Source organism: Corvus moneduloides, chromosome 3, assembly GCF_009650955.1.
Source record: "Corvus moneduloides isolate bCorMon1 chromosome 3, bCorMon1.pri, whole genome shotgun sequence".
NCBI lineage: Eukaryota > Metazoa > Chordata > Aves > Passeriformes > Corvidae > Corvus > Corvus moneduloides.
The window spans coordinates 36,773,796-36,799,414 of record NC_045478.1 but is presented as its reverse complement, the minus strand read 5'-3'; the positions used below and the strand labels follow the sequence as shown (position 1 = coordinate 36,799,414).

The 25,619-nt window shown below is 41.2% G+C and overlaps 1 protein-coding gene across 5 annotated transcripts in view; it reads left to right on the top strand.

Moving 5' to 3' along the window:
• UBE3D (ubiquitin protein ligase E3D) overlaps positions 1-25,619 on the top strand; it is a 163,607-nt gene that overhangs the window by 77,957 nt on the left and 60,031 nt on the right. Inside the window, exon 10 of one of the 5 annotated variants that reach the window (XM_032104913.1) lies at positions 16,324-20,920. The exons of 1 other annotated variant lie outside the window; for it this stretch is intronic. In XM_032104913.1, the coding sequence (XP_031960804.1) occupies positions 16,324-16,455 (132 nt within the window). In that variant the 3' untranslated portion in view covers positions 16,456-20,920. 3 more of the 5 variants (XM_032104916.1, XM_032104914.1, XM_032104915.1) reach the window with 3 other exon arrangements.

Genomic DNA, 25,619 nt, shown 5'->3' with positions numbered 1-25,619 from the left:
ATGAGATTTTCATGAGAAAGCAGACCGGTTTCCACCCTGGACAGCGAGTGGTTTGCTGGCAAGGTTTGCCTATAGACATTTCTGAAAATGTATGTTCTTTAAATCATAGAATCATAGAATGGTTTGGGTTGGAAGGGACCTTAGAGATCATCCCGTTCCAACCCCCCACCACAGGCAGGGACACCTCCCACTAGACCAGGTTGCTAATTTAACTTTCTCCATTAGTATCCTGCAGATCCTGAAGAAGGCTAAATAAAGTCAAAACCATACAGGAGAAACTGCTGCATGCATGTGACCAAGAACAAATGAGTTTGGGACAGCAGAAATCCTATAGGTCTCTTGTATTTGATAGATCACCTTCCCTCTAAATAGCTGTTAGACAGTTCACTTAGTGCAGTAAAGAGAACAGGTACATCATTTGCCATCTTCTGATCATATACAAATATTTGTCTTCTCCCCTCAGGTAGGATTTTGGTTCCTGGTTATTTCAAAATGTAAGATATTTTTCTGTATGACTTTGGACTTTTCATTGTGACTTTGGAATCAGGATTTGACTTACAGTGGACAGCACTGTTCAACAAACTAATATTCAGACAAAACAGGGAATGTATCAAAGATTTAATCTAAGCTAGTTTAAAAATACTATCAAATAGCCTTTTAAGTTAGAAGAGATAAACATTGTGCTTTGTTATCCTGGAGGAAAAAAGAGTTTTAATTCTGCAACGTGCAGTGCTTGAGCAAAAAGAGAAACTTTGGGAATTTTTAGATGTTAAGTAGAGAAGAGGTGGGAAAGTAACACTGCTTTCAAATACAGCCTCTGTTTTCTCCTTGCATTAATGTGTTATTAAGTAAAAAGATTATTATAATACATAATTTCTGTTGATACAAAGAAACATTTTTGTTTTACCTGCAATGTTGAAACTAATTACAGTATTGTTTTTGCTTCCTTTTATAGGTTGCCTTTTTGAAGATGTGAACAAAGATACCTGTGTTGAAAACTATTGTTAGATTTATTTTCAGCAGAAATGTGTACAGATAACTTCTAATGGTGTGACTTCTAGAAAAAAATCCACTGGCAATACAAAAGAAAATGGAGTGTGGTGGGGTGGGTGGGTGTATTCTTCATACCTGACTGTGTTTCAAAACCAAAGACAGAGTTGATTTTTGTATCCAGTGCATTCTTAGATGTCATTCTAAGAGTGACTTACCTGTCACTCTTCTGACATCCAGCTGGGATGACTGTTATGATGTCTTCATTGCCAAAAGGAAATCCCCTGTTTATCTTGTACTACCTTTATCAGTGTTTGATAGCAATGTATATATCCTTAGGAAAGTTCACAACTGGTAGCAAATATTTTAAAATGTCATGGATACTAATGTGAGTTCTTTACCTTCTTTGTTCTGTTGAAGTTAGAGGTCCAACTTTAAAACATAAAATCTGTTTTTTGTAAAACTTACATTTTTATCATGTATATTGTTTCTGCATTAAGGTTTACCTCTCCACTTGAGAGTGAAGGAAGACAGTTTCTGCATTCCTACACCATATATAGATTTTTTAAAAAATTGATAATATTTTAGAAAACCAAGGTTTTATAGTTATTTGGAATAATTATTATTTCAAGGAAAGTTAACATGCCCTTTACTCATTAAACGATCCTAACGTGGGAAGTGATCCTACGAAGTGTTGGACACCTGGGTTTTAAACATCCAAAGACAAGTAGCTGAGGCCTCACAGTCCCCAGTCTGGATATAATTTTTCTGTTATTTTAGTTTTCGGTATTGAAGGAAGAACAAAATTGTTCTGACTTTTGTATTCAGGGACTAAATTATCTAGCTCCAAAATATTTTATTTATGCACCAATGTTGAGTCATTTTATGAATAAAATATTTTTCCTAAATTAGTTTACCATTTGTTCTGCCTAATTTCTGTGACAGTTTCAGCTTCCCAGAGTATGACTGAGCAATTTGCAGAGGGAAATCATTCATATGACACCAAAATATTCCAGCTTTAAGATCTTTTTCAGCCTCTTTAAATGACCCCTGTTATTGGTTTGCATGTATGGAGCAATCTTAAGTCAGAGAATTTTTATGCTGCTGAGGTTCAGTCTCTGTTGTGTCCTGCCTCTTTAGATACTGTGGCCATAAAGAATTAATCTGCCTCTGGTAACATACATGGATCCAGAAAGATGAGTGCAGACCTTTCATTGGGAGTATTCTGGGGGAAAAAAAGCCCTTTTAGAGATGAAATACAAATCAACCCAACCCAGTCTGGTCTATTTCTCACCTATAGGAGTTAATGGCTCCCATCATGCTGCTACATGTGCTGCAGCAGGCTCAGGAAGCAAATACTGAGAGAGTGCATTGTAAAAGAGAGAGCAGAGTGTACTCTTAAAACATTAAATTTCTTGTCAGCTTGTTCTCTGCCTAGGTGTGCTTTAAGCTTTTCCTGGTTCTGTTTTACCCTGTGCATTAGTGGGCTGGATCTGCCTGGGGTGGAGTTAATATTCTTCATAGCAGCCTCTATGGTGCTGTGGTTTGTGGCTCCAACGGTGGCTCCAACATCAATATTTTGACTATAGCTGAATGTTCTCTTATTTTCCACTCCTCACCACTTTCCCCAGTAAACAGGGGCAAGAAGTTAGCAGGGGGGACACAGCAGGGACAGCTGATCTGAGTTGGCCAAGGGGATATGCTGTACCATACAGCATCAAGCAGAGCAGTGAAAGTGGTGGTAGAGGAAGAAAGGGGGAGAGGGATGTCTTCCAAGTTTGTGGTTGCTCAGAGAATACCTGAGCACTGGTCTGCTTGAGGGAGGTGATGAGTTACTGCCTTTGAATCACTTGGTTCCATTTTTGTTTGATTGTTCTTTTGTTTTTCCTCTTCATTTATGTCTTGGTTTGAAAGGCAGGTGTCTGCCAAGGAAGACAGGAGTCTCCCTTGAAATGAAAAAAAAAATGCAACCCCCTTCCCTCTGAATTATTATAATTTTGAAATTAAGGGGCTTTCAGGCAAAGACATGAGGAATAGGAATAACAGTTCTTTACTATTATATATCTATATGTGTGTAACCAGTCAAACAAACAGCAATAACCATGGCAGTGACAGCAAACAATCACAAACCCAGTCCCAGCCCTCTCGGCTGTCGGGCCCTTTCCCCTCGGGTGCAGTTCCGCTCGCAGCCGGCAGGGGCGCTGGCGGCTCCCGGTGAGCCGGGCAGGTGCGATGGTTCCCCCGCGGCTGCAGGGGGCGCTCCGGAGCGAGCTCGGGGAGCACGCGGCACCGGTGCCCTGGGATCCCGGGAAGGGATGGGACAAAGGAGCTTCACAAACCCCTGGGCAGCCGATCCCGGTGTCCGGCCGGACCCTCGGGAACAGCAGGCTGGAATGGCAGGCTGGAATGGCAGGGACAAGCACAAATCCCGGGTGGCAGACGAGACGTATCGAACTCCAGAGCTGCAGCGGGAACCCCCGGAGGTCTCGGCAGGCAGGGCGTGCGGGGCTACGATATAGTGAAGGCTCAAAGCAGCGACAGGGGCAGGGCAGCCGCAGCCTGGCTCCCAGTGGGGCAGGGAAAGGCGGGCTTGGGATCCCGGGGTTTCTCCGGTAGAAGGAAGGCAGCTGAAAAAGCAGAAGCCTGCTATGCTGACGAATTCCTTCCAGCCTCTCTCTCCGTCCAAATGCCGGGAACTAACTGCCCACCAGCCCAGGTGAAAGAGAGTAGCCAGATGCACCCCTCCTTCTGTGGCCAGGTCTTTCGTTTTTCTTAAGCACCAAGTAATTTGTCCCCCTGGAAACATGTATGGGGAAAATTCTTTAAGAGAAAAAGAAAACAGAAGGAGAACTCCTAAAACCCCAACAATTTATTAAACTGTCTTCAACTCACAGGTTCTCTTGCTTTTTTCTTCCTGTTCTCTGCCCCATCATGCTGGTAAAGGAATAAGTGCATGACTGAGTAGCTGGATGGGTGCTTACCTGCTGGCCGGGATTGACCCACCACAATTGGAAGTAAAGTTGTGAAAAAGAGTAATTCTGTCTGTTCTCACTGCCCTCCCATTTGGGGACATTTTCCTTCCCCATGTTCTCAATGGCTGTAGTTGCCTGTCTGTGTCTATACCAGCAGTAGGGCAATTTGACACATTTGGTGTAATTTTTCCCTTTCCTTGATTCTAGCTCTGAGACTTCTACTCACATTTAATTATTGAAATTACTGGAAAATATCAGATCACGTAGGATAATATATAATTGTCTCAGATGTCTTTCTATTTGAAAACAGATTTATTTGGCCGTGTTCCAAAAATAAATGATTGTATACTCTCCCAGGTACCAGGGAATATGTTATTCAGAACTCCTGTTTCTGAAGACAACTTTATTGGGTCTTTTTTCTCCCCGCCTATTTTTTATGTCACCTGTCCTACTGAGCCAGTAGTGGATTTGAGGTGTCACAACTTCATTTGACACTTTCTTGCAATCACTCTGCTTTATAAAAGCAAAACTTGGCCTTTGTTATCTTTGCAGTGAACCATGGGCTCTTATAAAAAATGGACTTAGGTTCAGAAAGACTGTTGAGTTCCCCTCATGACTTCTTCCTTGACCCTTGCCTACCTACTGCTCTTGCCTCCATTTCTTTCTGTTGAATAGCATGATAAATTATTTTGTTGTTTGCTTATTGACATCAGCATTTTGAGAAATAGTGTAAGTGCAAAGTACAATTAGTTACTGTGTAATTTGCTTTGCATCCAGAGTTAGTGGTACATCTTAGTCTAGCCTAAATACCATGTTTGGATACAACCATAACAGAAAGTTTGGTTAGTTTTGAAATGTGCAGGCAGTATCTCCATGAAGATGGAAAAGCAAGCACCAAGATAGGGGCTGGCCTAGAAGCTGTGCCCTTACAAAATGTTTGGTCCTTCTTATCACTTGCCCTCTCTCCCCAGCATTTTTATCTCTTTCAGTCTGCATTTCTCAGTGCAGAAGCTGTCTTAATTTTTGCTTTCCATAGTGCCAAGCACGATGTTAGTCCTGAAGTAATAATAATCAACAATGATGTCCAAAATCCCCAGCTTGCATTAACTGAGATGTGCATCTTTTCCTAATGCGCAGTTACCAAATACTGCACCGAGAAGATATTAAAAATGTCAGCTTTAATTCTAGTATGTTATTGGATTATAAAGCTGGCTATTGCTGTGGTGCAGAAAACATGCCTGTGTGTCAGACCAGTACTAATGTACTTGCCATTAGCAGCAACAGACAACAGTATTGTTACTGTCATTGATGGGTCACAGGGCAATTATTTGTGTAGGGCTTGCTTTTCTTTTTAAAAAGGGTGACCATTTAACTGGGGTAGTAAATTGGTGTACCAAATTGAGTACCAGTTGGGGTTATTTTAATTCCAAAATTAGGGTGGTTTTCTGTTACAGCTGGTGAGGGTGCAGTAGCTCTGACCGAGGTAGAGGTGACCGGTCCGGGGAGATGGTCCCGAAAGGAATCGCCTTCCTGAGGCCCGGTATCTTCCCTCAGCTGCTGGCAGAGGAGCCCTTGCAGAAGCTGTCAGCTCTTTAGTGATTATCAGCTCGTGATTCCAGCTCAGCTCTGCAGGGCAGCCTCCAGGCCAAGCCAGACCAGAGAGAGAGACGAGAGGTTCGTGTGGCTGGTTCCGCACAAAGTAGATTTATTGTGGGTCCATACTCCGGCGAAGGGGAAGGCCAGGGACAAGAGCTCTCTCCCCCGCAGGGGCAGAGGGCTAGCTTTTATAGGGATACAGGGGGTGGGTGTCAGAGGGTAAAGGCCAATGGGTTGCAAAGGATCTGCGTAGGGTCTCCCAGAGGATTCTGGGTCTGTTTTTTCTCGCCATAAGTGCAAAGTTAGCTGCCTTCTCAGGGGGGGTCCTGCTGGGAGGTTAAGCAATCTCCTTATCTCAGCAGACATCCCTCCAGGGCAGGGGCTGGGCGTACCCTACAGTTTTCTAGCTTAGTTTAAATCCCTGCTAGAGTAGGTTAGGATAAACTGAATAACAATAACAAATTGGTTAATCAGAGAGCTGTACTGGCCTTACCCTGTGAGTAGGGTAAGGGCAAGTTCTAGCTTACCTTCGTCTTATTTCTTTGTGTAGAGAAACTTTTATATATAAGAAACAACTTAAATTGAAAGTTACAATAGATGATTCTGCTCTCAAACATTCTGGGTTTAAATGCAAATGCTTTCCAGTAATTTTGTTTTGCTGCCTTCATCGTTGTTTCTCCAGAACATCACTTTGTGGTTTCAATTTAGACTCTGTGTCCTATTATTCCTCTCCTAGCCAACTGCGCTCCATTATAAATGACAGGTGACTTGTTTGAGGTACTGCTTCAACTCATCAACCTCATTCCTTTTGGTTTACCTCCATGGGTTTTTTTGCTACCGTTGAATCACTGTCATAGAAGCACTGCAAAATCTGCAGATAAACAAATTATAGAGACATTGAGCAACTCTTGTCTTTTGAAACAGCTTCAGTTTATTCATCCAGAGCAGGGTGAATTGCCTCATGGCAGATGCCAGGGAGCTTTCAGCGATGTTCACAGAATAGCAGGAGTTTTGCAGGTCTGCATGCAAATACTCAGTAGCAACATTTGTGTCTTCTAATACCTGAGTGTGACATTAAGTGTTGAATAGCATGACATTTTTCTTCCTGTGGACACCAACTGCTGTGTCCAGATCCCACGGTTCTGTGGTTCAGTGTGTTTGGCTGGTGTTCTCTTAACACGGCAGTAATGCTATTGTCTCACTGCCACAGGCTTTATCCCCATCCAGTCGCCTTGCACATGGATTGTGCAGGTCAGTTCTGTGTTCTGAGTGATAGATGCTTCTTCTATCTGCTTATATTCAGTGATGATATAAAGGTATATCAAATTTTCAGTGTAAATAGTAGAAAAATGTTTATTTCAAAATATAAAACATCTATAAGTCTATCTTACATGCTTTTAATCACTTCCTCAAGACTGCAAAACACTTTATTATTTACATTCTGTTGTGATAACTGGGCTTTCTGTAGTGCAGGCAGGATGGCACAGCTGCAGATGTGCCCTACCACATGCTTGTGGCAGCACAGCCAGCGAGGGGCTTATGAAACAGACTTTACACCTGCATTACTGACGCTGGGTTATTACAGCCCCAGTGGGCTGGGCATCTTGTCTTTTGCTACATGTATTTCCTTGCTTCTAAAACTATGACTGTGAGTCTACCATAAGACTCATGACTTTCCCATCAGCAAGAAGGTCATTTTCTCAGCAGTGCAGCTGGGAAAAAAGTCCCTGTGTGGCCATCAGCTGAGTTACACAGGTGAAGGGCAGACCATCAAACATGATAAAGCTGATGTAGCTGTCCCGACATTAATGGAGCCATTGCCAATTTATATCAGCCAATGATGCTCAGTGTAACAGGAGGGGGACAAAGTCTCTTGTCTTCCCCCATCAGTCTCGCTTCAGAATATAGAATTGAGTTGGCACATAGATAGAAGCAGGGCTGACTATGTCTGAAGAAAGCATGAGAACACATCTGGACAGACATGGAGTCAGTTCCATCATGAACCATCATAATGAGAGGCCTCTGCACAGCTCACAAGTGTCCTTCCTGCAGAGAGAGGACATTGGCTATAAAACAAGAAGAGGGAAGAATGAAATTCAGTCAGTACTCCATCAGCTGTGCATGATGGAGTCCTAGATTACAGGCTTACTGAGTATATCCATGATGCAACAGCTCTACTCTCAACTTCTTTGTTAACCTCATCAAAAGTTTCCGGTTTCTGTCTGTGACTAATGGGAAGCATGACATGCAACAATCCAATTGTATAGTTGGTGTAGGCTGTTTTCTCAGATTACTTGACTTGTCCTTTACCGGGCTTTGATTTATGTGGACGTAATATGAAAAGGACAAGAACAGTCCTTTGTCTGAGCTTTGAAAGAAAACTAAGGTATGGGACAATTTACAGCTTCTGCTTTGTAGCTGAAAGGAGGTTTTGTGAATTTGTTGGAATAAATATTCTCAAACACATGAAGCAAGATGAAAATGCACTAAATTAAGAGTGCCTTTTAAATTTATGGCTACTGGGAAGAAGATATGAGTTGCTGTTTTAGTTGATTCACAGTAATTATTAAGATCATATTTTGTGATTGAGACACACAAAACCAGCTTGACTGTTGCACTCTCTTATCGCGGGAGCGCAAAGAGCAGTGTCTGTTCCGATCCAGCAAACACAGCTCCAGCACCCAGGCAGTTCTCTGTGTAGGTAAACAAGGCCTGAGCAAGCCCCACAGAGGACAGGGAACATCACACAGCAGAGGGTTCTGTGAGATGCTGAGAGGGAAAATGTATTAACAGCCTGCCTGAAAGAGACATTTATTCTGTCCTTAAAAGTGCTTTTTAGATTACAACAGGCACATAAAGAAACATCTTGGTAAGCTGGGGATTTTGGAATTGGCACCATAATTTGCAAATGAAAACTTATTTCCTAGCCTGTTTTTTTTTTCAATGATCACATGAATGCAAAAGAACATCTTGTTGTACAGTAACGCTGATTTATTTCGCAAATATTTCTAGTTACCTGTGGATTTATTAGTGAATGCATTACAATCTATACCTTCCTCAGCTTCTAGATTTTGACACTTGCTTAGCAAGAGTCACCATTTACACAAAAGTATATTAGCTTTCCCCAAATAAAGAAAATTTTTCTTTGGAGTAGAAACTCGTTGCATTTTGTTGTTACGGTTACCAGAAGACTAGTAAGTAAAAAAGACCTCACATAGGCTATTTGTTTTTTAGTGTATCATTTCACATTTTAAGGTGGATTTTTGTCTCCTACTCTACTAGGCAGATGTTACATTATTAGAATTAACAATTTTTATTTCGGCCATAGAACGTAATTTTAAAGCATTTTTGAAAGACCTGGAATTCAGAATCTGTGAGACTTTTACAACCCTTAAACCAAATCTCCTGTCATAGATGGCACTCTTCCACATGGTTGTCTCTCATATGGCTACTTTCATATCCTGATCCACCCTTAAATTGATCAGTTGGTTTGATTTTGGTTTTTTTTTTTTTGTCCTGCTATCCTTACTGAAAACCTGATCCAGAGTCTCATTCTCCTGATAGGAATCTTCTGATTTCTGGGGTAAGTGTATCCCTGGCTATATTGCACCTGTTTTTTGTTGTGCCAACAGCATTCTTTAATACAGGCAGCTTCCTTCCTGGGTTCTTAAATCTTATTCCATGCTTAGGGAACAATTCTATCTCCTCAATGTTAATTTTATTTATGGTTTCATTCCCTAAGATAAACCTGGCATTATACCAAATTCCGTGTCTGTGCCCACTTGAATTAATCTCCATTGTGTGGGAGTGAGCAAATTGTGCATGAGGTGTGAATCTTAGCAAAGAGACATTAATGCTTTCTTACTTCTTTTGGGAACACCTCACTTCATGCCTTTGTGAGTGCTTCTCTTTTGTCCTCAAGTCTGCTGGACACTGGTGGCTCACCCCAGCTCTTCTTCCCTTCCATTTCCAGCTGTGGAGACCTAAAGAATGCCATTATTCTCTGGCAGAAGAATCTGATTATTTCATAAGTGCATGACCTCAGGCTTTGTGTGCTGATCCTTTCCTTAGTTTTTCTGATCCTCATCTTTATTTATAATGCTTCTGACTGTCACATCAGCAAGTGTTCTTATAACATTTGTAGTGGACCATGTCACTGTGCTATGGTCACTAGTGAAAATGTTTAATAAGATCAGCTTATAGGCAGAACTACTATCCCCTCAGGCCAGTTACTTCTCTTTTAGGTTTCCGATGAGGATTTGAACCTTGGAAGTTCATTTCAGACCTCAGCAGGAGTCAAGATCTTGGTGCTGTCCTCCTGAGCCCTGTGCCAGGACTCATCTACCAAGCAGAATCGGCCCTTCAGCTGTTATTGACGCTCACTGGGCAATACTTGTTCCTGACAATTCATGAAAGACAAATGCTCCAGTGAATGGAGTTGCTCCACTGTGGTAGAGGGCTGTTGGAGTATTATACATTGAGTTATTAGATAAAAATAGCAGATTATCTCATTCTTATTTAGCACTGTATTGCTGGTCACTTTGGGGTTGTTTTTTTTCATTTCTTTTGTTTTGTTCCAGAGTGGTTTGTTAATTTTAATGCTTGGTATGAAAAAATTGTGATTCTAATGACCAAATGCTCCTTAAAAACGCAGCGTTACACTCCATCCCTTCTGCTGTGAGTACCAAACACAGCCTGATGATAAACTGAGACAAAGTTATAGGAGTGGGAGCAAGACAAGGGTCATATTCCAGTACTGTTAAAGGAAACTGTTGCTGGCCTGAGCTTGGATGCTGGATGTTAGAGCTTTGATAGCTGTGTGACTATAGACAGGGCCTGGGAGATTCAAACTTTTCCTGCCTGAGTGCATAAACTTTCAAAGAGATGTTTGACAGACCTTTGACAGATCTGTGCTTTGGTTTTTCTGTATGTGACGTTATTTACCTTGCGGGCTAATAATAATGCACTGTATCCCGTGTAAGCTTTTTTTAACTGCGAGCTCTCCAGATCCGTCACTCTGCGTGGTGGGAGTTTGTCAGCACCGCCGTGTCGAGCAGCTTTGTGCCTTCTGTAACACCGGCAGCACCTCACAAGTGTGACCCACCCTTTCTCTCTGCAGAAAGGAGGTGCAAAGTGCCTGTTGTCGTGATCTTGTGGGGGTGAGCATGGAGCGGTTGCCTGCTTGTTTTAAGCGTACGACCTTCTTGGTGACTCTGTTTGAAGACGTGAGTGACAGAAGCGTGCCTGGGAGCGGAAGGTGTTTGGATTTGCCATGGTCCAGAGTTACTGTGTGAGGTGCCTCCATAAGTGAAGAGGCCACTGTGAAAAGTTTTTGTCTTGTGTGAAGTGAAATAGCTATCCTGAGCCCAGGTTTTCAGGTGTCTTGAAGGTGACTTTGGGATCATGAACTTGATTCAAAGCTTCATGAGACAGCAGCACAGACAGCAGGTGTTAGGTCACTGCCATGTTTTATTAACGTCTAGTTGGAAGGACCTTTTTTATCTACAAGCTATGTTTACAAACATTTAATATGCACCGCACCGTTTTTGCCCTGTCACTAGTAGTGTTTCTCAAATGCAGGCTACACTGATCAGCCAAAGGCTGGTTGGTCTGTTCCCAGGATGTTCTGCATTCCTCTGCCTCCCATCACCAACTGGAAATGTTTTGTCTTGCTTAAGCCCATTTCAAGTAGCAACCCATATCAAGCTAGCCTTGTTCAAACATAAGCCAGGTAGTGGCCTGGCTTCATGAGGGGAAGAAGATGAATGAGCAGAGTTTCTTCAGATTAGTAATATGGTTTATATATTATATCACATTCTTTATTACCCTCATGCATGCACAACAAACGCACAGGGATGCCATATGTACAGCTGCAGAAGGTAACCCAAGCTATCATTAGTTATTAATTGAATATGATCCCCTAAACAAAGATGATACAGTAATGCACAAAGGGACACATGCACATTTACATTTGATATTTTGTGCCTTGAAGTTTTAGTCACATAATCTAAGCACGGGTGTAAGTGTTTGATGATGTATATGAAAATGGTTTTGATTATTTAGAGGACAGCATTAAGGAATTCTGAGATTGTCATGGGTTTAGACACAGCCTTTGAAACAGCTTCAGAGACCAGGCTCGTTATGTCAATTAATAGTATCTTGTACATCTGATTTCATGAAGAATTCAAGATCAAAGGTCACATTAAAGCAGTCTTAATACTGACATAATTTGGTGATAATAAAGCACAATTTTGTCTTCTTTTCATTGTAATGAAATGATGTTGCACATATTGCAAAATTATGGTAATTTTATTTTCCTGTAATTCATAAAGAGAATAATAGCTGAGCAACAATGCACTGGGGCATTTTATTAGGAAATTGAGGGCCATATTCACTAGTTTTTCAAGATAGCTTTTATCCTTCCCTCTGTGTTTTTGTTTTTCAGAATTGCATTGCTTTGGTATCATCTCACTTCTGCAAAAGACAATTTTGTTAAATGTATCCCCAAATGCACTGATGGAGTTATAACTGTTTGGCAAAGGCTTGGAGACAAAGATACTGCTGTGAAAAATGAGTCTTGTCAAAAGAAAACTGATTTGTGAGCACAAAATATGGACAGTGTGGTCAATGTTGTATTATCCGTTTTCCTCCCACTTTCAGGTGTATCCACTATCCTGAGGTAGTTTTTATAAATCAGGAGCATCTATGCGGACTCTGTCCACCCTTCTTCACTGTCAAATTATATCAGAATGGAGATTTTTTCCGTCTCTCAGCACTATGGCTTTTGCCCAGTGTAACTGGATATCCCGGGGCTTTGTGGCTGGCACTCTGGGATTTGGACACTTAGTTCCTCTTTGTGCATCTGTACCTGTCTATAGCTCTGTCTTTCATCCGTGCCTACGAAATGAGAGAAAAGCACAGTCTAGTCTTGAAAGAGATATCATGAGGAGAAACCTGTTAAAAGACTGTGAGTGTTAGGCTAAGCAGTCAAGGATTTAGTAGATGAAATATGGATTTGCTACAGACTGTTTCTAAAAGAAGGCGTATCTTGTTCCAGACTAATAGTTGTGTAGCATTTTGACACATAAGTGAAAAGCTGTTGCTCCCAGTGTCTGCTAGGAGATCATATTATTTCCTTCTCTTAACTTGTAATGTGTTTACCCTGCCTTTGATTTATGTAGCCAGGAACAAGAAGTGAAGCACTTACACAGGAGAGATAGGCAAGTACTTGTATGGGTTCCTTGTATTCCAGAGCTGTTAAAAGCTAAATCTTCAGATCTTTAACTCATAGGATAATGTTTCTAAAGAGGACACCATAAACCTGTTTGTATGTATTTATTAGTTTCACTACTGTTTTATTTCTGTGCTGTTTAACAGCAGCTGATATCTTCTTGTGATTTTCAAGATCCCAGGGTGTTTATTGTCATTGCAATTGTTCTTTTGTTGAGATCAGCAAAATAGCTGGGCTTCTTCAGCAAAAAGACTGCAGGTCTCTTTTAGCCAGTGGGCCAATAGTTCATGCAAGTCTAGGAAATTCTGCTTTTTGTTAAACTGCAGCAACATATTTATACTCTCACAGAGTTTTCATTAATGTAATATCCAGTCTTCTTAAAACATGTGCTGCTTGTTTTGTCCTAATCCGTCTGTTTTAAAAACAAAAATTAAAGGGGGTACGCAGTATGTGTGTTGCTTTGATCACAGATTTGGAATTTCCTGCCTCTTGTAAAGGAGCATGGGTTAGGTGTAACTCCAGTCTAACACCCAGATCTAACATTTGCCTTGCAAAAGTGGGGGCAGTCCTGTCTTTGCAAGGTGTTCTAGACCCCTTTTCCAAAGTGGAAAAGCAGCGCTTCAGGTGCTCAGATAAATTGTCAGGGGTGTCCCTTCTTTTACAGGCAGCTGCTAAGACCTAGGAGGGATGCTGTCTCCCTTGTTGCCACCAACGGAAGCATAAAGAGGTGACTTCTCAAGTATGTGCTATATTTGTATAATCTGAGTTTCATCATTTTGGCTGGGCTGAACATCCTACAGGTCATTAGGAAGGGTATGTAATTTAGGAAGGTTTAACAGAGGTGCAGGCAGAGAAAGGTTCTGTCCTTCATATAGATGGTATCTGACAAAATTTCACTTGTTTGCTGATGCTGCCTTGCTACTTGGTACTCCACAAGAGAAATAGCACTTGAAGACTAAGGCATGGTCCAACTGCAAATACTACATCAAACAGGGTAGAAAGGTAAAAGCTGAACTCTTCCAGTGAGCCCTGATGACTGCCCACATTCTTACTAAACCCCTACTATCCTGGCTCTTTCCTTTCATGCTGTTCATGTACCATGCAAATACTCTGATGTCTATGCAGCCTGTATCTCTTTTGTCAGCAGGAACATAGCCCTCTAACCTCTGAAAGCAACACCAGCTTCTCTGGGCAATTACTTTGGCCATTTTGTGCTAGAAATTGTCCTTTAGTACTGTGCTAAATTTAAAAATAATATGTTTTAAATTACCCCGAAGGAAACTGTAAAAGGTAACAAGCAAGGGGTGAAGGAGATGAAGGGTGAAGAATTAGAACTGGATTTCAGCTCATGTTTTGCACATAACAGAGCCAGAACAACATAACACCCCTTTCTCTCTGCAACAGAAAAAATCCCTCAGACAGGCTCTTCTGTGAGACCAATGCAAAGGCAGTTTAAATACAGCAGAAGCAGACTCACTGAAAAAGTTGTGAGCGGGTTCTAATTTCCAACATCCTTGTTCAACACAGGCATCCAGAAGATGCACAAGCAGAAGTCCCTGCAGCCAAGTCCAACCCCACACTGATTGTCACTTGTGTAGGTATCAGTGCTGAACACTTTCCCACCCCATGAAATGCAAGAGGGCTTTTGCCTTGCAAAATTTGGAGTTCTTGCACTCTACCTGAAATCCCCCTGGCTGAGGGTTCATGTGGTTGGGGGTGAAGCTGAGCTTCCAGGCCAGCACATAGCAGGTATGGAAGGTATATGCTCCTGGGGATTCCTTTCTAGTTCTTTCTGGTGGGAATGTGGATGAGGGAATTAATCAACATGGATCCTATTATGCCTTTTTAAAAACAGGAGTTTCAGTTAAAGAAACACCTGCTTAGGAAAGGTTAACAGACCCACACACTGCTTTAAAACTGAAACAAATATAAATATTTGCAAAACATTTTATAAGTGTTTGTAAAATGCTTTGTAAGTCAGAAAATGAAAAAGAAAATTACTTTAAAAACTTAATTAAAAATATTAATAATTTCCTTACTAATGTAAAGAAATTCCAATTGGAAAACTCTCTGGTGTCAGAGGCGCAGCAGTGAATGCTGTTGGATATCTGAGCTCCCAGACGACAAATGGTTTCTAATTTAGGGCCAAATTAAGCCCCCATTTATGCTAGCATGTGTCCCCAGGAACTCTTTTCACTTCATCAGGGTACTTGAGTCTTACCCCTATGTAGCTGAGACCATAAATGAGCCCTTATGAAACTTTTTGCTACTGAGAATTCTTTCAGAGCCTCATCATTATTGAAGTTCTTTCCTGAATAATGAACAAGCAGACACAGTAGGCAGAAAAGACTGACAGGCATGGACGTGCTCTTATAAAACCATGAAATGTCCCAAAACTTGATGATTCTGACTCTATTACAGATAACACTCTTAAAATTAGTCCTTACTGTTTACTTCCCACATTTAAGTCCAATAAACACTGGGAATCCAGAAACTGCACATTTTTAAGGAGTTGACTGGACCTGATTACAACAGATATCACTTTGTTATTCATGTGGAAAATGGTCTTTCAGTGACTTCTTTCCAAGCCTGGGTAGAACAGGACTTTACAGGCAGACATTTTTGTGGTGCAGGAGAAATGTTACATGTGAGTGTGACCTTCAAGCAGTCACTGTTATGGGCACGTCTCTTGTGGATGCCATGATAAATGATGTTATGCTGGCTAATTAAATCAATGCACCTCATTAATGCCTTGCAGCTTCTGAATTTCTTGTCACTCTCTAGTCCCATGGAACACTTTCCGTATCTGCTCTTCCCAGGCTGACATCCAATTTTTTTGCACTTCTCTCTCTGCAGAGATACAGCAATTCCAGTACTCTCCATCTCAAAGTAAGTTTGAGGAATATATTTAGTACATCCAATAAGAGAGTAGTTTAAAGGTAACCAGTAGCCCCTCCTGCTTCCCCATTAAATTTATTTTCCCTGTTTCACAAATGAAGACCTTTCTGTGTCTTTTGGACTTAAGTTATAAGCTAAACAATGAAAATAATTTTTTTATTATTATTTAATATGTTGGGAATTGCGTTAATGCAGGGAGAGAACAGCTGCTGAGAGATGTTACATGAAAGAATGTAAAGAATCCCACAAGGATTCTCACTCTCTTGCAGCACCGACAAGGATCTGCGTTAGGAATATGGCAGAAAATATTGTCCCCATGCCTATTGTGTGTCTGTCCCTGTGCTTGCACATAATAGGAAGCCTTTTTCTGATCCCTTCTTGACTTTTGCCATCTATTAAATACATAATGAAAAGAGGTTTAAAACCTTTCCCCAAAAACCTCCCAGTTTTTCCACAAAACTAGTAGCCTAAATATCTATTGGAATATGTTAATTCTCTTGACTATTCTTTCCCCCTCCCAGTAAATCATGTTTTCAATACCACCTCAGGATGGAAACAAAAATTATTTGGGGTCTTGTTACTTCTAAAATTTTTTTCCCCTTTCTCTTCAATCTTTATTTACAATTATTTTCACAGGGAACAAAAGGGAAGATGAGGAAAGGAATTTCTTCAGTTAAGCATTTCTCTGGAAGAACTTGGAAGACGCACGTTTCTATAACAGCTGAAGGAGCAAGAAGAAACAGAAAAGAGCAACTGCCGATGTTTTAGCCAAGCCTAGCAGCAGCCCATGTCTGCATTGCTTGTTATGATTCAAGTGCATGTTAATAGGAGTAAAACTACATTGGTTTGAATGCACTGAATATCAGTAATTCCCAAACTCCCAAACAGAGAGCTTCCTGGCTGTGGGCAAACACCAGCCTTGACTTGGACTCTGCAGTGTAACTGCATTTGATCATCACACACTAATGCCTACACATGGACTTGCCCCCATCCCTGCAGCATGCCAGGATATAGGAACACAGCCTGGCTCCTGCCTGGGACTTCTGTCTTGTCTTGCTTGATTGTAAAGAGACAAAGGAAGGATTCTGGAGTAGAACCTGGGCCAAAATCTCTCCCTGCACCACTAGAGCCATTAACTCCAGACCACACAGCTGTGCTGCAAGTGGGAATGGAAAAGTGAGAAATAAACAACCTGGCCTTAGAGACATTAGACTGGAGTGCTGCCAGGGGAAAACAATGGGATGACTACACCCTCGCTTAAAAGTTTGCCCAGGAAGCCTTTTGCAGGTCACTGAAATCTGCTTTCTGCTGACCCTGGAGCTCTTATTCAGGACTTGTCCTGCCTTTTTTGCACTATCTATAGTAGGTATGTTAGTAAAGGCCGTGGATATAAAAGAATTCCTCAGGTTGTGTTGCTTCATCTACCGCTAACATGTCACATCGTGGTTTGTCCTGCAAGAATCTGGGCTGCACTCTGAAATCCAGCTCATTATTCAGAGATGATACAACAGCTTTCACCTGTCCTGTTTCTGCAGCTAATAGAGCTGTCAGCTCTGCTGTCATTCCTTGTCCTCCCATCCAGAAACATATAGAATGTCTTAAAGGAAACAGGTCATCCTGAGACTGACTCTTGAAATAAAATTGACCCTTATTCAAGTGTACATACAAAATAGCTTGGACTTTTACCTTCAATTGCTATTTGTATTTGCCTCTTGTTCCACAGAGAGTTAATGTGGATTGAAAATATGACATTTTTCAGGAAAATATCTGTTACAGGTGCCAAAGGCTGTTCTGTTGCCAATGCTCTGTGATATTTTCATGGCATGTTTAGAAGAAAGTCTTTCCTCTCTGTCTCCTTCATTTGCCTTAAGCCCAGCATTACCATCTCATTCAAGAGATGATAATGACTGTGTTCACTTGTTGCATTGGATGTTTGTGCCAAGGGTATTTATGAATGTTCTAGCTCATTTTAAATTCAAACTTCAGTGCCTGGAGACACTTTCATAGGAAAAGCAATTGAGTCACCGTAGCAGGGAAGGAGAGGTTCAGCAGGTAAAGTGGCACTCAGTCAAGAAGGTGCTTGTTGGCTAGTAAAGTACAGGGGATGACAGCTGCTCTGACAAAGTGACATTTGCATCTCCAGAAAAGTGAGACTTCATAATTTAACTGGAGAAGTGTCACGATCATCTGCTGAGTAAGTTAAAAGGAAGTAAGTTTCAGATAGAAAGACAGAAAGTTTCTAGAGGAAAAAATAAATCTGCTCAAAGCCCCTGGAAAGAAGATTAGTTACAGGTGGTGGTGTGGAGGAAAGGTTTTTCTCTGACAAGTGCAGCCTGTGACACATGGCATACAGGGAGACAGTGCCCCTGACATGTCAGAAGACTACCTGCAGCAAATAAAAGGGATATAGAGTAAAAAGGAGCTTTTATATTTTTATTTGTAAGTAGGCTGATTATAGCCTTCTTTATTATGCCTTAAAACCCTTGTTACTGCAGTGTTTATTTTGAGTACTGTAAATAAATGTTCCCACTTGGATTTTGCTCAGATGGAGTTAAAGTACTTGATTTAAAGCAAGATGTTCCTTGCTGAAGGCTGCCACAGCCCTAATAGGCAACTGGGGATGTGGTTGCCTAGAGGTGAGGAGGTGAAGCCACTTCTTCCCACAATGAGGGCTCTTGGCAGGATGCTGGTGAGCATACCTGAATCTCGGTGATCCTGTGGGAACTTGTTACCCATGCACTTGAATCATGCTGTGTTTTTATTCCTCTTTGTAAGAGTGAGCACCCATGGTAGGAGTGAGCTTACTTTTCTCCAGTTCTTTCTTTGTTCATGAGCAGCTCCTGCTTTGCTGGGGGTACAAGCAGTTTACCAGCAATTATGTCAGAACGTTTGCTAGCATCTTACTTTGACTTTTAAGTCGTAAAGCAGCAAGGGGAATTACTGCTGCCATCTCCAAAGCAAGGCAACAAAGGCACAGATGTAATAATGCATGCACCTAAGTACTTGCCCAGTTTTTCTCACATTCCTCTTTTTGTTTTCCCAAGCAAAAAGCAGACTCCCTAGCAACCATTTTAAGGCTGAGGGCACACTAAAAGCAAGCTTGACAAATGAAAGTGAAATGCTGCAGCATGTGGGACTGGTGGAGCAGCCCCGTGGAATTATCAAACCCTCATTGTGCACAGCCCCACTGGGCTGCATCCCTGGGGGTTACAGGGATGGGAAAAATGCAAGCAGCCACCTAAGCTGGTAAAGCAGAAGGTGCTTAGGAGAGAGGCTCCTGTGTCTTAGCAACTCAGAATCCTTTCCCAGAGTTAAGTGCTGTGCTTTTTTTTTTTTTGCCTTTTTTTTTTGCTTTTTTTTTCTTAAAGAAAGTGGTAGTGAACATTAGGCTACTTCTTAACAGGAGTGGAGAAATGAAAGTCCCAGTTTTAAATGCTGACCAAGTGAGTAGGACACTTACCTGGGCTGCAGGAAGCACAGATTCAGATCCTACCTTTGCCTGAGGAGATCTGACCATCAGTGTGTTGTGAATAGACTCATGGCCAGGATGGGGTGTCTGAGACAGAACTCTGCCTAGTGGTGTCATCTAAAGACTCAGTGCCAGCCATGTAGTCCTGCCCTCTTCTCCATGCCAGCTGTGATGGCTTTCTAACCACACAGCACACTGCTACAATTCACAAAGCAGGAGACATTCACCTTGGTTTTGTTGCTTTAATTTCTCCTGGAAGGGGAGAAAAAAGGAAGACACAGGTGCTGAAGAGCAGGACCTTGTTCCTTGAGTATCAATGACTGGACGGACCCGGTTGCACCATTTATGATCTCACCTGTCAAAGCTGCTCACTCAACATCTCACGGAACTGCAAAATGAACCCTGAACTTGGTAAAGACTCTTTAGCCCATAGCTGAAATGCTCATCTATAAAAGGTGAGACACGGGCTTTCTTCTCTTGTCATGTATTTCCCACTGTATTTTTTTTTTCACTTGAAATCATACTGAGCACATTTCAGTTGCATACCTGTCATATACAGTAAAACTGAGATTCTGCAGTCTTAAATAACTGGCCAGGGCTCCCAAGCAGAGAAATGTAGGATTGATTGTGTTTTGACTCACATTGTGTAATCTTCAGTTACTAAGTAAACTAGGGCAGCTGAGCACTCCCTTCCAAACTCAATAACATGTATAATTTTGAGGAACTTTAGCAAATGTCCTGGTTGCCTGCCCGTGGCGTGCCTTCCCATATCACTCGTGAGTACTGAGCTTGATAACAGATAGCTAGAAGTCTTCATATTCTCATCTGTCATTTTGTGCTCCAGTGGGTTCTACTAGCAACAAATGTTATTAGAAATGTATCAGCCCTTGGAGGAGATGCATAGGAAAATAATAAGGTGAAGTAAGTGTCAAATGTCTAGCCAAGATGATATTAATACCAATCCCCACTAAATAAACTGTCAAACCTGTCAGTGTGACCATCAGGCAGGGAAGTTAAAAGGTAAAAAAGCAATCAGTGTAGCTGACTTTTAAATATATCTTCCAGTTCTTATCAAAAATGGTTGTCATCATTCTTGGGGATCTTTATAGCAAAAAATAAAGAGGCTGTATAAATGCCAGATTTTTTTTCTCCAGAGATTTTTTAGTGCCAGTGAAAACTTGCTGTTGCCCAGATCCATTAGTGTTGGTAGAGGCTGAGCATTAGAGAACCATATTCTATCCCCACCTCCATGTACTGTTTAGAAACTTGAGTGATTCAGAACATCCACTGTCTGGTGTCCATGGTCATGGCATATTAGACAGGCAGTGACTAAAATAATTTCAGTGTCCATGACAGGCATCCATAGCAGGATGTTTGAATTCAGCCCTAAATCTTTTTGATGGTGTTGAAATCCTTACAGGATATCAAATGTGTTACTTTTTTTGGGTTGGAAAAAATTTTGAAGTTTTATGTAAAGTAGTATGTGGTAGAACTATGAAGGCCAAACTTGCCTAGTCACTGAGCCTGAAAATATTAATATGCACAAGGGTAATAAATCCTACTGAGTTACTTCACTTTAAATATGGTTACTGAGCCAATTAAAAGTGTAGTCCTCTTGATTTCAGTTACCTTATTTCTTATACATACTCAACTTAGTCCTACCAAACTTGCCCAAAATTACATGATAGCACTCAGATACTCCACAACTGACTGTTCTCCATCAAGGCACAGTCCTGATTTGTTATTAAATCAATGCTTATTTTATTTACTCGTTGTTTGTTCTGTTTCTTTAAAGGTTCTGCAGTTGAAATAACAATACTTTATTGGTGCTGGTATTGAAGGAAAATTGGCAGATTTTAAGTGATCTGTTACTGAAGCAGTATAAACTCTGCTTCAGGACATATGACTTGGTTATGAGCGAATAAGTTGCTCTATAGCAGCCAAATTTAGGATTTTAGGAACTTCCTTTGGAAGCAACGTGTTCTGGCTTCTGTTGGAAGCAAGACATATGACAGTTCTCGTACAGCATAGGAAAGCTTGTGTTCCGTAACGAAAGAGAGTTTACCCTCCAAACTAAACATTACCCAAGGGAACTTAGGGGCTCCATGTATTTCTGCACTTGGTTCACTACAGCATATATATCTTATATATGCTATAAATCTTATATATGCCATATGTATGTATGCTATTTAAGTTATATATGCTATCTTAGCATATATAAAACTATGCAAGAGTTAGTACATTCCCCTCATATTAGCTGGTGAAACATCAGCTGATATTGTCTGTATATTTAGGTTCAAAGGACTTGTCAGAAACAGAGAAAGTCTGGAGCATAATATAGTCAAGTTCTATTTGTTTTTGGTAAGGTGACTCCAAATTGTATTAGAGACTGGGTGGCAGCTCCTGAGGCAGTCACAATTATGATAGTTTTATCAGCACTCATTCACCATTTTCAAGAACAAAGGTTAATAAACAGGACATAGAATATTTATTCTAATATAGGTCCCTGGGGTACTAAGTCATCTTTAATGAGAAATGAGGTAATTACCAGTTCTGTCACCTTTCGTCTTTCAAATACACTTGATGCTGTTTAATATGAGGCCCATGTTGTTCAATAGAAAATAAAGACTTAGAAATTATTGTAAAGCATTTCAGTATTACTATATTAATGTAAAGACAATGAAGCTGGAATATCAAAGTATATATTTCAAGGCAATTTGAATGCCTTTCTTAAATCAGAATGGAATGAGATGTCAGGACAAAAAAAATATATCAGTTGTTCTGGTCTGTCATCACCATAATCATCACAGACTCAGCTACTCAAGTTCGAGGTATTTTGGGCTTGAAATGGAAAACATAGTGAAGGAATTTGACTGTGACAAATTTTGGAAGGATGCATTTATTTGCATCACCTGCCTTATAAGCAGAAAGCTTGTGGAGAGTGATATGAGATTGGCTAGGATGAAAAAAGTCACAAAAGTAATGTGTGAGAAGAAAGAACAAGGAACAACTGTAATTAAAGGAAATACAGACTTCTGGAAGGCTGTAAGAGTAATTTTCACTTGCTTTACTATATTTTCTGGATCAAAGGTTCTTGAAGTGGATTTAAGTGCCTGTTCCTGTTTGCAATGTCAGAGCGGTGGAAAGGAGACACGATGTAGATTAGAACCATGTTCTGCAGAATTAGGTTATGGAAAGATAATTGCACAAACAACTTTCATCCATTTGCTGTGCAGGGCAGGCAGGATTAAAGTGGTTCAAGTTACACAAGGCAAAGTAAATAATGGCTCTCAGGTCCCTGGTGGGCCAGGGACATGGCCTTCTGGAGCACAGGCTCCTCCCTCCATCTCTGCACTGGGGTGCTGCTTGGAGACAGCCTGAGCAGCAGACGTGGTCTTGCTGGAACCTGGCTGCTCCCCATGGCAGAGCTGGGAGTGGGACTCCGGGCTGGACCCCAACTTTGGCTCCCCCAGCAGGTGAGGTGGGTCAGGGGCATAAAGACGACACAAAAGTGGGTGGAGTGGCTGATATGCCAAGTGTTGGTGCCACCATCTGGAAGGACCTGGACAGGCTGGAGAAGTGGGCTGACAGGAACATCGTGAGGTTCAACACAGGGAAGTGCAAAGTCCTGGGTGAAGAGGCAAGGGTGCTGGGGGATGGCCGGACGACACAGAGGGCTGAAGGGGAGGGGAGAAACAGGACACATAATATCCAGTTGAGGAAGGGCATCTGTCTGAAGATTTGGGGAAAAGGCAGCTAAGCAGGCTCCTGTCTTTGGAAGAGGAGTAAACATGATTGTGAGAAGAAGCTGTGAAAACGTCTTGGGTGGCAACAACAAGAAAGGTCTGGATGGTGGCTCTGCTATAGCCTGTCGGTGGTCAGCCCTGTATCTTTTGCAAGGGCATTGTGGAGATCAGTGACTTTCTCAGCCCCCATGTCCCTGACCTCTGGGAAGGAGACTTGCAAAGGGGACACAGAGCAAAAATTCAGGTGTGTACCCACAAAGAAGTTGTGTTGTGTGCACATCCACACCACGGACTGCTCCCATGTTTCTTCAGGTAAACATTTATTTAGCTTTAAAAAGTTACTGGCAGATGGCTGATGAGGTTGTTCCCGGGTTATAGTTGCTAAGCCAGCTCCAGGCTTGGTTCATTACTGGGTAATTATGGCTTTGCATCTTCTTGTTTGCTATTCAATAATTGTCCTCTTCAGTGAAAGTGCCTATTGACCTGAATAAAATATAATTGTGTCTCCCATCGACTTTCAACTTTTTAAAAGCATTTCTCTGTTGAATTGGCTTTCTCCAATAATGCTCGTGTTTGTTATGGATTTCCCTGACAACATAACAATATGGAAATAAGCATTTGTACTAATCCTTTCTGCTTCAGTTCTAATATGCAATAGTCATTTTTATATCAACAGTCACAGTCTTGCATTCCCTTCACTGCAGAGGTGAATCTGCTCCTCAGCATCACTACTGCATCTCAGCTTCCCTGTGTCACAACTTCTCAGAGCTCCTTGTCCCATAAGGGAGAAGGTGCTGAGGCATCTGCAGCAGGTTGGCATCTTCTTTAGGCCTCCTCTGTGAAGACAGCTTCCAGAAGTGCTAGCACTAGTAAATCCACTTAAAGACACTGGGAACTTGAAGACTCTAATCCATCCACTTTCCTTTCTCATTTGAAGGTTTGGAAAGCTCCCAAACCATTAAAAGCTTGGGAGCATATTGCTCCTTCCCTCCTTGTGGTGCAGTAGCTCGGGAGTAATTGGGGAATTTGCTTCCAGATGGCCAGGGAAATGCCACAGCAAATTCCCAGTTAACTTCTTGATTTAGTACCTTCTCCATACTGAAAAATCAGCAGGTTTGTTTAAAACTGTGCAGTACACTCTGCACAACTAACTACTGCTGTCAGTGATCCCTTTGATCCCTTAAGAAAGCTGCACACAGCACTTTTGAGTGTAATTTGATGTGGTAGCTTCATTACTTCAATATGCAGGAGAAAATTTTCAAGACTACTCCATGTAAGTTTAGCTGTTTTGTTCCAATTAATTAATTGATGTTCTTTCAGGTTCATGTGATTTTAGTGCAGCACAATCATTTACATGTTGAGAAGTTGAGAACATAAAAATTAAATGAAAATCACTTTTTTTTTCCAAACCTTATGATTTTTGTTTTGTTTAAAAGACTAGAAATAGTTTCTGCTAAGAAAAACAAATTACTAAAAAACCCAATGCATTTGGTCAAAATATTTTTTAAAATTTGCAGAATGGTCACTTGGTGCAGGAACTTAAATATTTCATTTCAAATTCCAACATATTCTTGTTCCACTTGGAAGGCCTCTGTAAACAGTCCCAATTACTGCTAATTGATTTAAATCTCAGAACTCAGTAGGAAATCACAGATGTTATCTTCTCAGCAATGCACTAAAACTTCCTGAGTTTCTCACAAAAAGATTTGGTGTAATTGCAAGGTATCTTTTTGAGGTACAGGGATTATATAAATCTGTTCCGGTGAGAGCTGTTACACAGAAACCATTGATGTTAAGCTTGTAAGTCTGTTAAGGAAAATAACTTTATATTTGTTTTGAGACCTTCGCCCTGTAGAAGACTGAAAAAAACCTCTAATGCTTTTTTTACTGCAAAGAGAAAAACTCCTTTTTTGGATGCCCATGAAAGATTTCAGAACCCTTTAAAAAGAAAGCTGACCATTTTCTTGAAAAGGTGGAAAAAGATGTGGCAGAAAGACCTAAAAAAAATCTAGTCAGCAGAAAATAGGTCTCCCGAACTGATGTGAAATGCTGAAGCTTAAGTTACAGGACAGAGAACAGAGGGAAAATGTTCTAGAAGTATTTGATTAAAAAAGAGTAAAAGTTGTCTATGAACTTACACAATGAACATAAGTACATAAGCAGGATGCAATAACCACTTAAATGTAAATGGAGACAAGCTTCAGCAACCAAATTGCTTCTAGAATTAAAATGACCCTGCTCCCTTCCTCATCCATAGATACGACCTACAGACGCTATCTGCTGGCTAATCCTCATTTTCATTTCCCTTCCTGTGGCAGTTATGATGAAGTTCTCTGTAGCAGAAGTGGTTTTTTCTGAAAGTTAAAGAAAAATTCAAAAAATTATAGCACTAATCACATAAATTCTTTAATATCATTAAGAATTCAGTAACATCCCAAGCTGATGGGGATATCATCTTGCAGCAAGATGAAGTGCTGCAGACCAATTACTGGCAAGTTTCCCAGCAGGTGAATCAGGAGCTCAGCTTGTATGGCTTAAAGCTCTGGGGGATCTCTGGGCTGCAGATTATTTTTTTGCTGGGCATTCAAGACCTTCATGCTTGGTGGCTCTGGCACAGCACAGACTAAAAGCAACAGCTGCCTGAAGACAGTGGGCTGGATAAAGCTGCAAATTAGAAATCAGGAGAATTGGGGACTTCTATGTGACTGCCATTTGCC